The sequence below is a fragment of the Biomphalaria glabrata genome, chromosome 9, assembly GCF_947242115.1.
Source record: "Biomphalaria glabrata chromosome 9, xgBioGlab47.1, whole genome shotgun sequence".
Taxonomy (NCBI): Eukaryota; Metazoa; Mollusca; class Gastropoda; family Planorbidae; genus Biomphalaria; species Biomphalaria glabrata.
The window spans coordinates 548,853-563,998 of NC_074719.1; the positions used below are offsets into that span (position 1 = coordinate 548,853).

Below are 15,146 nucleotides of genomic sequence, written 5' to 3' on the forward strand. Positions count from 1 at the left end.
AACAGATTCAATGAATTACACTTGTACTGGCTAATGAGTCCTTAACAGTGCTAGTGTTATGTAAAATAGTGTGATAATTATAGTTGTTGACTTATGTGAACAATGTCATTGTTAAGTTATATAACTGATATTTAGTGATTTTGTGATGGTGTTGTATCCTATTGTATAATAAACAAAATTGTATGTTGTGCTGCCCTATGTCTAGCTTGCTAACTACTAGTGTCATGTGTGTTTCCAGTTCTAATGTTACTGTTTCGTGATGCGTTGTCCAGCCCGTTTGTAAGTAATGGATAGGAATTATTTTCTGGAGTTGAGTTCATGAATGCTACATGTTCGTGTTCGTGAGTGTCGATGGTTGCGGCTGAGTTGTCATAACTGCTAGGGCGTCTATGGATTCTATTGTTGCTGTTACTTTGCCATCTGTTTGAAGTATTTCTGTTGTATCTGTTTCGTTCGTAGCCATCACGTCTGGATTGTCTGTGATAGTTCTGAAAGTTGTTGGTATTGTATTGCTGTCTTCTTTGATAGTTCTGGAAGTTGTAATTATCGTTGTTGGTGTTGTATTGCCTTCTTCTATCATTAGGGCTGTAACTTTGGGTTGCTCTGCTGTTTCTTCTGTTGTCATATTTATTGTCTCGATATGTGCCACTTTGATACTGGAAAGTGCTTCTGTTGATTGATCTACATTGGCTCTTTATGTGACCCTTTATGCCGCAGTTAAAGCAGGTTTTATTGTTGCTGCTGTATTTGAATTTACTTGAATCAGTGTTAATGGTGGCAGCTATTTGATGGTCTCTTCTGTCGATGGTGTGATTGGGATGGCTGTCTTTGAATAAATTCAGGTTAGTTATGAGTTCTGTTTCGTTTTTAATTTTCTTCTCTTTCAGGAAAGTGAAAATGTTGTCTGTAACATTCAATAGTACACTGTCAATTAAGAACATATCAATGATTTGGTCTGGTCTCGTCATATCACAGTTGGAGAGTTCAAGCCACTTTAAGATATTTTGCTTAATTTCAAAAATAATTCTGTTGTAATCACCGTTCTTTTGCAATCTGATGTCTCGAAAGAGTTTTCTGTAGTGGTCCTCGGATTTGCCAGTGTTCGAGGAGTCTGTTTTTCACAGCCTTGTAGTCAGTCTTTTGTTCAGGTGTCAGGGTGGCTATTATGTTCAGCGGTTCACCTGCAAGATTGGCGAGTAGGTGCTTGGCCATATCTCTAGGAGACATGTCATACGTTGAGGCTGTGCTCAAATTGCACAATGTAGTTTTCAAGAGTTTCGTTTTTCTCATTGAACTTATGGAACTTCGAGACGTATGGTTTGGCTTGTTGTGTCAGTGGTTGTAATATGTTCGGATTCACTTTTGCAGCTTCCAGTTTAGCTAACTCAACTTTTCCCTCTATTTCTTTCATTTCTTTCTGATGCGCTCTTTCTGCCGCTCGTTCATCTCGTTCCGCTACTTCACATTCTTTCTTCTTTAATTCATCCAATTCTTTTTCGATAAATTCTCTTTTCTTTTCACCCTTCAATTCCATTTCTCTGGCCAACTCCAAGATTTTATCATAGGTAGACATTGTTGATAGGTATGGGTTTAGGCTTCAAGTGTGTATAATGTCAATAAATATTAAATAATCTTCAACGTGTATAAAGTCAACAAATATATAGGATTCCAATCTGTATGTAGTTTAACTGTGTAGTGAGTGCTTAGTTATCAAAATACAAATAATAATGTCTCACTTTGCATGTATCTTTGATATTTAAATAATAGATGGCCAATAAATGTGTTGAGTTTGTAATCAATGTGTGCCAAATACAATGTACAAATGAGTCAATAGTAATAAGTGTTGCGTCAAAATGTACCAACAAAATAATCAGAGTACGAGAAATGTGTCAATACAAAATAAGTACAAGAGCTCAAAAAATAAGGCTCTAATTCAAGTGATAGTATATATGTACACAATATTAAAGAAACTAATGCAGAAAGAGTTTACAAAAAGTATATAAAAATTAAACACTTAACCCAAAAAGTAAGCAGACAGCTGCAGAGTGAATACATAAACAATGTAATATCTAAAGATAACAACAAAAACCTATGGTCATACATTAAGTCTAAGAAAATGGAAACAACAGGCGTAGCGCCATTAAAAGATGAACATAACATAATACATAATGATAATGAAACTAAAGCAAACATTCTAAACAAATACTTTGCATCAGCATTCTCAGCCCCAGGAGACAAAGACATATTACTGAATTTGAACCAAGTAGACAACATAGAAGATATAGTAGTACAAGAAAATGGAATTCAAAAACTATTAGCCAACACCAAACCAAATAAAGCTTCTGGACCTGATGGTATTCCAGCTAGATTACTCAAAGAACTAAGTAATGAGCTAGCCCCAGTGTTCAAAATACTCTTTCAGGCTTCACTTAACCAGGGCAGAGTACCAAAGGACTGGAAAGAAGCTAATGTCACCCCCCTATTTAAAAAAGGAGAAAAATCTGACCCAGGGAACTACAGACCAGTATCACTTACCAGCATCACATGTAAAATCCTAGAACACATTTATATAATATAATATGTAGCAACATCATAAACCACTTAGACAAACATAATGTCCTCACACCATACCAACATGGCTTTAGGAAATATAGATCATGTGAAACACAACTAATAGGACTAATTGATGATTTTTCAAAAGGTTTAGATAATAGTGAACAAATAGATGCTATCTTACTAGATTTTTCTAAGGCTTTTGACAAAGTTCACCACCATAGTTTGCTTAAAAAATTAAAATATTTCGGCATTAATGGTCCACTGCATCAGTGGATTAAAGACTTTCTGATAGGGAGAGAACAAACTGTAATAATAAATGGCTCTAAATCAACACCGATAACAGTAAACTCAGGTGTACCTCAAGGTACAGTCTTGGGTCCACTACTATTTTTAATTTACATAAATGATTTACCTAATTGCATTAGTTCAGGAACAAAAGTCAGATTATTTGCAGACGATTGCATAATATATAGAACAATAAAAACAACACAAGACACAGATATTTTACAAAAAGAATTAGATGAATTACAGAAATGGGAATCAAATTGGAGCATGTCTTTCCACCCAGAAAAATGTCAGTTGTTAAGAGTAACAAAAAAACTAAAACAAATTAATTCCCCTTATCTTATTCATGGCAAACCAGTAACACAGGCTAAATACGCAAAATACCTAGGTGTTATAATAAATGAAAAACTATCATGGAATCCACATATTGATGAAACTACAAAAAAATCAAACAAAGCATTAGGATTTATTAAAAGAAATTTCTATAAATCAAATAAGAACATAAAACTAAAATGTTACTTAACCTTGGTTAGGCCAATAATAGAATATGCATCCTCCGTTTGGGACCCCTCAACTCAAGAAAACATTAAGAAACTGGAACAGACACAAAATAGAGCAGTGAGATTCATAACAAACGAATATTCACATTTGACTAGAGTAACACCTTTAGTAAAATCACTAAATTTAGAAAGCCTTCAGGACAGAAGGCTCAAAAGTAAAGTAGCAATCATACATAAAACACTGAACCATAATCTTCAAATACAAAAACAAAATTTAATAAAATACTCTGAAAGACACAAAGATAAAGGCACATTCCTCGTCCCATATGCTAGGACAAATTTGTACAAATACTCCTTCTTCCCTAGTGCTATTAGAGCATGGAATGGGTTGCCTGAGCTAGCCAGGAAAACCAGTGACTTGGCAGAATTTAAGTCATTGGTTAATATGCATGACTAAATGCATGACGCGTAGGACGTAATCATCTTCTTTTTTGAAGTAACGTCTGTATTATATAAGATAAGATAAGATTATTACTTCAAATATATCTTTGTAACATGTTATATGTGCAGTGAAAAAATGAAAAAAAAATTAATTAATGAGAGAATAAAGAGATAAATTAAAGTATAGGTGACGAACACAAAAACAATATAGATAACAATACAGTCTGCTTTAAAAGAAATCAATAAATAGAAGACTTTGACAAGAGAATCACAGATATGTAAATACAAGACTTACACAAACAAACAATATGAATACAAAGAGAAATCACACTACGATTGTACAAACAAAACTATATACCACTAAACAAAAAATTTCAAAATGATATAGAAGTCCCTACCGAACAAGGCTGGTCTACTCGGACCTTATTAGGACTAGGAGAACAACAAGAAAATCCATAAAGATCCCTATCAGATGAAGTGAAATGGAACGGAACAAATAAATTGTGCCGATTCAGTCTCAAAACATAAGACAGACCCACGCCGACCGCCCTTTAAGGTAACAAATATAAAAAATGAAAATCAATTTAATATGGTTCCAAGAGTTATCAATCACTAACTCTATATATAATCAACTTCAATTACTGCTATACCACAGCAAAATCAATGTACTTTATTAATCATATGAATATATTCAATCCTTAATTATAAATTACAGACTTTCTTTTGTAGACTGATGTAGATTAATCCTCTCTTGTAGCTTGTCAAATACAAATACAGCTTGAGTAGTTCAATAATAATCCATGGGTAAGGTAACTAAGTAATCCGATTGAGAATACACATCAATGTGAGCATCAAAGTAGTAGTAAAATAATCCAGTCATATGCCATAAGATGGCTCAAATGCTCAAGTAATGTCAAAAAATATTTCCTCTTGACCTTTACAATTAACACAAGTCCAACAGGTAATCCAAATAATCCAATAGGATAATCCAAAATGTAAGTGTAGTAATGCAGGCATGTGTTATTTCTTCAGCGTACAACGATGACTAGGAGAGCGCCAATAGGTACAAGTTAGTCCAACTTCAACGTCAAAGATCAATAATCCAAAAGTACTTGAACATTCATATAAATAATCCAACAGTACTTAAGTGGAGAACTTCAGCTTAGATAATCCAAATATGTAAAGTCTCTGAAAAATTAGAATGACCATAAGTGAACAGAGGTCTAAATGGAGGACCTTCTGTATAGCAATGTAAGGTGAAACCTCGACAATGCAAGAGCGTGTCAAAAGTTGGTGACGAGCGCTCACGTGGAAACGATGTATCATCTGTCTTCAGGCGACGCCTTGAATTTTACACCCACACAAATGTATCAGCTGTCTTTGAGCGAAGCCTTGAGTTTTTCACCCACACAAATGTATCAGCTGTCTTCGAGCGACGCCTTCAGTTTTTCACCCACACAAATGTATCAGCCGTCTTCAGTTTCTGCCGATGGTGATGTCTCAAGATGTCGACAATAGTGGAGAAATAGGCATTGACCAGGTTTAAAATATACATATAAGATCCTTTTTTGTCCAGTAGATATAATGGTCAGTTTGTAGACTTCATCAAGCCCTAACTTGAGAACTGCTTGATCAGACACAAACTGTGAAAGATGGAATGTGATAATATGAATATATATATATATATGAATACAATATTAAAGTGCTGACTTATTTATTACTAAAGCATCTCCAGATTTTCTTTTGCTAAGTCTTTCTTTTAACCAACTGGTGTGGCACAGCAGTAGGCTCTTTTTTTTTTTTCATTGCAAGTCTATGGTTATTTTTTTTAAATCTTTTTGTCTACCAACACTCTTTAAACTATTTCCCAGGTGGATTCCCTTCTTTAAATTTCTGTCTGTTAACATTTCAGCAAAGGTACAAGATATGAATACATTGCTTATGTCCTGAGAATGTTCTGCATTAGACACTTTAGGCCTACTCTGCTACTCTATCACCTAAATAAATTAAGTTATGCTTCTTTTCCTTGGTCTTTGTTTCACTGCCAAGTTTGATACTTAATACAAAAAGAGTCAAAGGAATTCATCAGATTAATTTAATATTTAAAAATAGAATTGACTCACCATTAGCTGTCCCAAATGAATGAACCATAATGTCAGGTTGACCATTAACCCTATCTTACTGTACCAGACATTCATGCTTGTTAGTTTAGCCTAAAGATAACAATGGTAGTGATATTTATTCTACTAAATTTATATAACTGGTAATAAAATATTGTTAAAACAAAAGAAAGTCCATAGAAAAGAGATACAAATAAAACATAAAACAGTCTAATTTAAAACTAAATAAAATGATTAATTAACACATTCTTTTTAAGACTGGATGGCTGCCTGGTTGTGCAGTAGGCACACTGGATTATCTTTCACAATGGTGCCAGGTTCACACTCTGCCAGCTGACATCAAACTTTTGAATTCATTTGTCAGTAATTATATTTTTTTTTTTTAAATACAAGCCTCATGCAATAGCAGTCTTTAACTTTTTCTTTATTGTTATAAATTATTTTAAGCAGAAGAATCTAATGAAATATACTTACAAAACTTCCTTTAAGATTTCAAGTTAAAAGTTAACATCATCCCAGGGTATACCAGGACCTATACAGATAGAGTGGTCATGAGTCTGAAACAAATAAAGTGATTGTGTCTGAAAAACTTTTTTCTTTTATTAATCAGAGTTAATATGTCATCTAGGTATGTCAAATAGATAGGCTTTCCAACCTGTAGGTATGTCTGACAGACATGTCATAAAGAGTCTTACAGTCTAGTAATGTAACATGCTGACAAATTTTTTCTTTAGAATCTTAAGGGGAGGGGAGGGAGGTAAGAAGAGAGCTTTTAAGAAATTATTACTCACTATGGTTTCAATTACAACGGTCAGGTCAGTTCATCAGAGCTGATCAATCCAACATAAGATCCACTATTTGGTAATTTACCTACGCCACTGTCATGCTTTAAATATTTCCAGCCAATAGAAGTAAATTGAGTTGTATGTGCTGGGAAAGGAAAACAAAAAAATGTTTGTAAAATGTTTCACATATTTTAGTTGTTCCTTCAGAGTTGAAGATAATTTACTTCCTAGTCCTAACTTCCAGCAGGATGACAGCAGGCAGGGTATTAACCCAGGACCATCGAGAAGTCCAAACAATATACCACACGACCAGGCAGCCAGCATGTATGTATTATAAGTGTGATTCAATATGTTATAAATCTATATTTTATATATGTTATAAGTGTGATTCAATTTGTTTAAAACTACAAAATTCATTTTTTTTAGGTTTACTGTTTTTGACAGTCAAAATAGTGGTTTACATTTTTTTCCCACCATTTAAAAATTCCGATTACAATACAAAATTTAAAAAAATAGAAAAAAAAACACATACACATATACAAAAGATTTGTAAAAAGCCTTGGCAGTCACATCAAACATTTTTTTCAAAACCAACAACATGCATATCCTTGATACAAAACACACACACTGGTCATTTTAGCCATAAGAGATGTACCTGTTACCAGATGTACCAGTTAGGTTGATTGGCTGTATTGTTAAAGATTAAAAGCAAACCATTATCCATACAGATCTAGTTTCACTAGAGAAAAGATTTTTTTTCTTGGTATCCAAATTTTATGTATAAGATTTCTATAATGTGTCTTCTTTCTACTATAACATGCTCAGTACACTTTTATTGTATAAATACGGTAAGGGTTATATAATTTGGCTCTAAATGAAAGATTTACCTGCTTTCCATATGAAGGGGGGGGGGGGGGGCAAACATTATTGTTTCGGTTCTAATGCAGTCATAAGACCATATCTAGTATGACAGTCGACAGTAGAAACTTGCAATTAGATTCCATTATAGTTTCGGTTCTAATGCAGTCATAAGACCATATCTAGTATGACAGTCGACAGTAGAAACTTGCAATTAGATTCCAAGCAATAGTTCTACAAGTATATAGTGAATTTATGATGTAGCACATAAATTATAATTTCCAAAATCTAAACATAATTTTTCTATTGCACAAAGTTATCCAGCTAGAGCTAAATTTTAAAGTAAGAGGCAATTCACAGTTGGAAACATATGAAAATATATAGTAAAAATATTAATGTCCATCATGCATCAGGTTTAATTACAAAATGAGGATACTGAACACTTCAAGAACTTTAAATATTTCCTTTTCCACAACCAAGGTAACCAATCGAGCCTAGTAGGAAGCGTGGTCAAGAGGCCAACTACGCTTGAACTTGGCTTAGCTTGGCTGCCTATGAAGGGGGCAAGAGGTTCGACACACAACTCGAGTTGAGTTGTGTTTACTGAGTGCTTTAAGGCAGTTAGAAAACCTACTCCCACTGGTCCACAAATGAGATTGGACCATAGTGCTCTGAGCATGCTATAAGCATGAAAGTAGCACAATATGAAAGCCATAATTTATTTATATAGTAAATATTTAGGGTTAGAAACATGCTTACAATTCAAGTAGATTTCCTTATTGAATGACACTACAAAATGTAATCATGTATAATCTGGATATTCTTCTTTGTTTTTATTATTCATTAACTTCAACAGACCTACTTTTTTTCAGTGTCAGAGCAGAAGCACCAACAAATGTTTCATTTTTTTTAATCTTTTTAAAAAAAAAGACTCACAACATAGCAAGTAAACTGCTTTACTAACGAAGTTAGTGGAATTAATTTAGGTGAATAGATAGTTCCAAACAGGATGCATGCCATAGTTTTACTTCTTCTAGACTTAATCATTATTTCAATTTATCAGACAATAGTTACCCAGATAACAATCCTGACTGCCAGGTCGTGCAGTTTGCGCGCTGGACTGTCGATCGGATTTATCGATGGTCTCTAGTTCAAACCCTGCCTGCTCCCATCCCCCGTCACCCTGCGGGAGGTTTGGACTAGGAAGTAAACTATCTTCAACTCTGAAGGGACATCCGAAACATGTAAAACAATTTACAAACATTCCAAAGATAAATACATGTTAAATTAGTTATAACTTATGAAGACATATAGCTATTGACATAGTTTTGATTTAAATTTGAGGATAAAATGTAAAAACAAAAAAACCTTCATTAAAATTATAACAAATAGATAGTTGTATATTCTATAGCCCCATTTTCTAAAAGATCAATAGCAAATATTCTTTTTTTATGCTTTGTTTAAGCCTGCTTAGCATACTTTATAAAAGTGCATAATTTGACTATAGTAAGTATTGCTTATAATATTAGCCTTTTCTTGCATCAAAGTAAATCAGAAATATTATTTTAAAATCAATTGTTGATTTAACATAATCATCAATTTAGTGGCTCAGAAAAGAAAAAATGTCTGAAAAAATGATTATAATTTTTAGAATAGTTGCGGATTAAAATGTAATAAGAATGCCTTTTAAAACTTGCAATCTATAGGGCTTGCTGATAAAAATACCAAAGAGTGGAGATCTATCACAATGTGAGAAATGGCGAGGCATCACTTTGCTGTCAGTACCAAGCAAGATTTTTAGCAGAATCCTACTAAACAGAATAAAGGGAGCATGTGATGAACACCTAAGGGAAGAACAGGGCGGATTCAGAAAAGGGAGATCATGTGCTGACCAAATAGCTACCCTCAGGATAATTGTAGAACAATGTGTCGAATGGCAATCTCCTCTCTATGCAACTTTTGTTGACTTTGAAAAAGCTTTTGATAGTGTCGACAGAGAATCTATTTGGACTGTAATGAGACATTATGGGATCCCCAATAAAATAATAACCATAATCAAGAACCTTTATGATGGTTTCACCTGCCAAGTAACCCATTGTGGCAAGCTGTCAGAGGAATTTCCAGTCACAACAGGAGTCAAACAGGGATGTCTTCTTTCACCACTCCTGTTCCTTCTAGTACTGGATTGGGTCACAAAAGAAGCCTACTCTAACGCAGGGAAAGGAATCCAATGGACTCTCATACAAAAGCTGGAAGATCTGGAATTCGCTGATGACATAGCCCTATTATCACACAGACTACAGGATATGCAAGAAAAGGTCACAGCTTTAAGCGAAGTAGGAAAAAGAGTAGGCCTAAAAATAAACCACCAAAAAACTAAAGTACTTAAAGTAAACAATAAACAAAGTGGAGACATAGTAAAAAATACAGACCTTCATCAACAGATGCCTGAGAAATATCCTAAAAATACACTGGTATGACAAAGTAGAAAACACCAAACTGTGGGAGATGAGTGGACAGAAAAATATAGAAGTGCAGATCTTAGAGAGGAAGTGGAGATGGATTGGTCACACCCTTAGAAAAGATACCAGCAACAGAGCTAGGCAGGCCTTAGAGTGGAACCCCCAGGGAACAAGACGCAGAGGAAGACCAAAAAGAACATGGCGACGCAGTGTACTTGAAGAAGCAGAGAAGACCGGGAAGAGCTGGGACACCATCAAAAAGCTAGCAAGAGACCGTGGAGAGTGGCGTGTTTTTGTCGAGGCCCTATGTTCCATAAGGAACTCAAAGGAGTGATGATGATGCTGAATCTATAGGGCAGATGATGTAAATGTCATCTGTTTCAGTGGCCTACAGTTATAAAGGTATCATGATATGGCCAGCACAATGATAAACCTTCTTTACTTCCCCAACTAATGTCATTAGAATTGCATGGACTTGAGGCACTCTAAGATCCTGAAATTCAAAAACAATCTTCACCAAGATTTGAACCTGAAAACTCTAGCTTAAAAGCAGTTGCACTTAACTTAGCAAGTCTCCGGCCCCCATTAAAAAATCAAATGTTCCATTATGAATCAGCACATCATCATTTGCAGAGAGAATTGCTGCCAATCTTTTGACTATACAGGATATAGCTAGCTTAAGTACAATAGAGATAACTTTATTCAAGAATTTTTAACTTTGGCTGAATGTGCATTGTGACAAGCTAATTCAGGAACTGGCTTATACAGTAACATTTATTTAAATATTTTAGACTAAAATTACAACTATTATACACTAAAATAAAATGTTATTTCATTCACTATGTCATTATGTTATGGAGTGTTTACCCTGGCCCAGCATCCTCCTCCTTTTGCAGCATTACATGTACTGTAATCTTCAGGGGCCCAAAGACTTTTTCCAGTGATGTAAGCCTCCAGAGAATCATATGTCCTTGGATAATGGCAGCTGTGAACAGAATCACTTTTGCATAACACTTTCCAAAATGTTCAAACTATTTAAATATATTAATATATGCCTTTATTCTAAAAACAACCTCATAATAATATACTTATTCTTTTAAAAGTTTCATAGAATTTATTACATGCTAGATATCCTTATATGTTCACCTAGATGTCTACAAGCTAGCAGAGTTGTTTGTTAGAAAGTTGATTAGGTCTTTCCAAACTCAGCCACTTTCAAAACTTAATAAATAGTGAACAATACACAAGTTACACCTAAAATAAAAATGCCAACAAAAGAGCTATTCAGGCTTCAGATGGGAACCCACAGACACAAGGCACAGAGGAAGACCAAAAAGAACAGGACAAACACAATCTTCATATCTTCTAGATTACAGGCATTACTTCAAAATAGAATATAATTATGTCCTATGCATTTCATGATCAATCTAGTCATGCATGTTAATAAGTTACTTCAACTCTACTAAGTCATTGGTTTTCCTGGCTGATTGAGGCATCCCATTCCCCTCTCTAATGGCATTAGGGAAAATTGAAAATAATTATGTGGTGTTGTCTTTTTATCTGTTTCTATCTCATCATCACTAGTTTTGGGGAGTAAAAAACTTAACCAACATACCCAATAGCATAAACAGATTTAGCTCATTTTTTTTTTTAATCTTTTAAGATGTCATGAGCAATATCCCATCCTCCATCATGTGCTATAATTAAAATATTTTTAAAAGCCATTTAAATCCCAAGCCTGGGTGAAAAAGGAGAAGGGTTTGGCGTGGGGCTAGCGACCCCCACCCTGTAAAACCACTATTGCTACAGAAACGGCAAACTCGACACACCAGGTGGGAGGAGGCTTCAGACATTGCCAGTGACAGATCTTTATGGAGACAGCTTGCCGACAATGCGCCGAACGGCGCGGGAGGACCTAAGCCTAAAGTAAGTTTAAATCTAATGCATTTCTCAAAGTCTGCAAATAGAGAGATAACAAAGATGTCTGGTAAATGTTGTATGCAGGCCTTCTAACAGAACTAATAATTTCAAAAACAAAAATGATTTGGAAAATATGACCCTAAATATACAATCTGTTGAATTTCAATAATCAATTTATTTATGAACCATCTGGTTTATTATATATTTGTTACCGTCGTAGCGCAGCATGGTGTGCATGAATAATGGTGCAAATTTGTGTAATGAATGGAAGTGATGTTGAAAAGGGTAAATTTGTGTAATGAATTTCGAAGAGTTTGTGTCGTAACAAGTGGCGCCCAACGGAAAAGGCAAGACCTGCGTTATATCGGTATCTAATTCCTGTCTACTGAGGTATTACTAGTACTACAAAGTGTAACAAAATCTCTAGATCTATTAAGATTGGGAGAGTAGCGTCATCTAAATCTCTAAAGCTATGTACTAGACTCACTGGTAAACATAAACCTTTAGTTGAAACTTAACTAAAAACATTATTGCTGAATTAATCAATTGGATTAACATTTAAATCTAGATTTATATCATTATAATTATTATGACGGCCCATTCTCTACATTCACCAATTTGAAAACGTCAGGGATTACCCACTGTATTTGGATGTGCTATGAATTTATTGAAAAAAAAAATAATTAAAAAAAATCATTTCAGTGGCTGCTGAAGTACATGTTCATTATTCTGGCTGGTCATAGTTCTCAACAATAACCTTTAACATTCAATATTGATGGAAATTTGTACGATTATTAGCACTGCTGTGGGCAACACTAGTGAATTTTCACTACGGTGGAGAACAGTGCCTATTTAGGACCAACGGATATACACTGACTAAGGCATATAGACAAATAACGAAAGACTCATATCACCGGCGGAGAATATACACTAGCATTGGCAGTTATACCAGCAGGAAGAAGAGTATTCCGGGAAGTAGATACATATTTGTATTCGAATAACATTAAACGTTTGGTTCATTACATTACATTTAGATATGAACATTGTTGGGTCCAAGCATTAAGTATATGAGAATCAAATATATTTAATTGATATGGTCAGATATTATAACTCGATAAAGAAAAAATACAAATGGCGGATAAAGCTGAGATAGTTGCTTTGAAAGAAGAAGGGAGACTATTGGAATTAGAAGGAGCAGAGCTGAGAAAATATGTACAAGAAAGATTAATAGAAAGAGAGAAACTAGTCAAGGAAAAGGAAATAGAGAAAGAGAAGTTAGTCATGGAAAAGGAAATAGAGAAAGAGAAGTTAGCCATGGAAAAAGAAAGAGAGAAAGAAGTTAGTCATGGAAAAGGAAATAGAGAAAGAGAAGTTAGCCATGGAAAAAGAAAGAGAGAAAGAGAAGTTAACTATTGACAAAGATAAATTAGCAATGGATAAAGAAATAGAGAAAGAGAAGTTGGCTATCAGTAAAGAGAAATTAGTTACGGATAAAGAAATTGAGAAAGAGAAGCTAGCTATGGAGAAAGAAAGGTTAGCCATAGAGAAAGAAAAGTTGGAAATAAAAAAAGGAAAAGCTAAAGATGAAGGTACTGGAAAGAAAAATGACGTGTCTGGAAATAAATTGGCAAAATATAAAGGTACAATGTTTGATGAGAATAAAATAGACATAGATGTTTTCTTAAAGAAGTTTGAAATTGAAATGAAAGAATTGGCTTTTCCTGAAGATAAATGGATATTTTTGTTATCGAAGTCATTTGCAGCGGAGGTACCGTCAAAGATTTGCATGAATCAGAATAATTACCAAATAGTAAAGGAGCAATTACTACGAACATTTGGAAAAACTGAGGCATTTTATCATCAACAATATGTTAATTGCACCATTGAAACCAACGAGGATCCCCAAACATTTTTAGACAAGATGAATAGCTACTTTGACTATTGGACAGAGTCATCAAAAATAGAGAAGACGTTTGATGGACTAAAGGTATTTCTTATGCTGGATAAAGTCATTTATGAGAGTCAGGACGAACTAAAAATATTCCTGCTGGAGAGAAAGCCAAAATCTGTAGATGAGATTGTAAAATTAATAAGGGCTTACAAAGTGGCACATCCTGAAAAAAAGTTAAACAGAGGTAGCGATATTGAAGAAATAGTAGCATTTAATAGAGCTAGAGAAACACAAGACAGTTATAGCAACAATAGAAGATTTAGATATGAAGGACAGAATAGGTTTAGAGGACAAGGAAGGAGCCAAATAGATAGTAGACAAGGCCAGTATAATAGCTACAGAGGGCGATATCAAGGAAACAGACAGGGAAGATATGACAGCGGAAGAAATAGAAGAGATCAAAGTTTGTCGTTATTGTCGAGTTCAGGAAGTCTAGACTGTTTTCAAACATTTGTAGGAAATAAGGCTGCAAGAACGATAAGGGACACTGGGAGCACTATTGTTGGAATAAACCGAAAATTGGTTGAAGATCATGAATATACTGGAAAAAACAAAGCATGTATTATGTTTGATGGTAAAACAGTTCGATTACCTGTGGCCCGAGTGAACATTAAAACACCGTATTATACGGGGATCGTAGAGGCATGTGTTATAGACCATGATCAAATTGATTTGATTATTGGCAATATACCAAACATAAAGAAGTGCACGGAAAATGAGATAGAAGTTTGGCAAAATTGTTGTGGAATGGCGACTACTCGATCCTGTAGTAAAGATGTAGAGGAAGGAGATTTGGCAAAATTGTTTGAGTTATCAACTAAGGAAAAAGAGCAAGATGAAGAACAACATGAAAACACAGAAACAACAGAATAGCTAGATGGGCACTGCAACTTATGGATTATAACTTTGAGGTCAGGACAATACCAGGGAAAGACAATGTGATAGCTGACACATTATCACGGTGTACCTAAGAAGGAAAAGAAATGGAAGTAAGGAAAGGAGCTTGGCCACGTCAATTTTGTTTCTGTTGGTTGGTCAAAAGAATAATGTCAGTAAAATCATTTTGGTGAGAACACAATGAATAGCAGTGTAATGAATAGACATCTATAGGGAAATCTACAGATTGGAACATTTTGTAAATATACACATATTACTTGTATCGAAGACTGTATGGACTGACGAAGCTTTGTCACATGTGTGAGGTGTCGAGATATTAATATATGGTGTTATATTGAGAATTTGATGAAACCATTATTAGAAATGTAAAA

The 15,146-nt window shown here is 34.5% G+C and overlaps 1 protein-coding gene across 1 annotated transcript; it reads right to left on the reverse strand.

Annotated features, from left to right (window-relative positions):
• Nucleotides 1–209: 209 nt before the first annotated feature.
• On the reverse strand, nucleotides 210–1,573 carry LOC129928151 (probable ATP-dependent RNA helicase ddx42). The gene is made up of 2 exons (XM_056041069.1): nucleotides 1,361–1,573; nucleotides 210–992 (listed from the first exon to the last, which is right to left on the reverse strand). The coding sequence occupies exons 1-2, from the start codon at nucleotides 1,571–1,573 to the stop codon at nucleotides 210–212; spliced, it is 996 nt and encodes a 331-aa protein (XP_055897044.1).
• Between the last annotated feature and the right edge of the window lie 13,573 nt (nucleotides 1,574–15,146).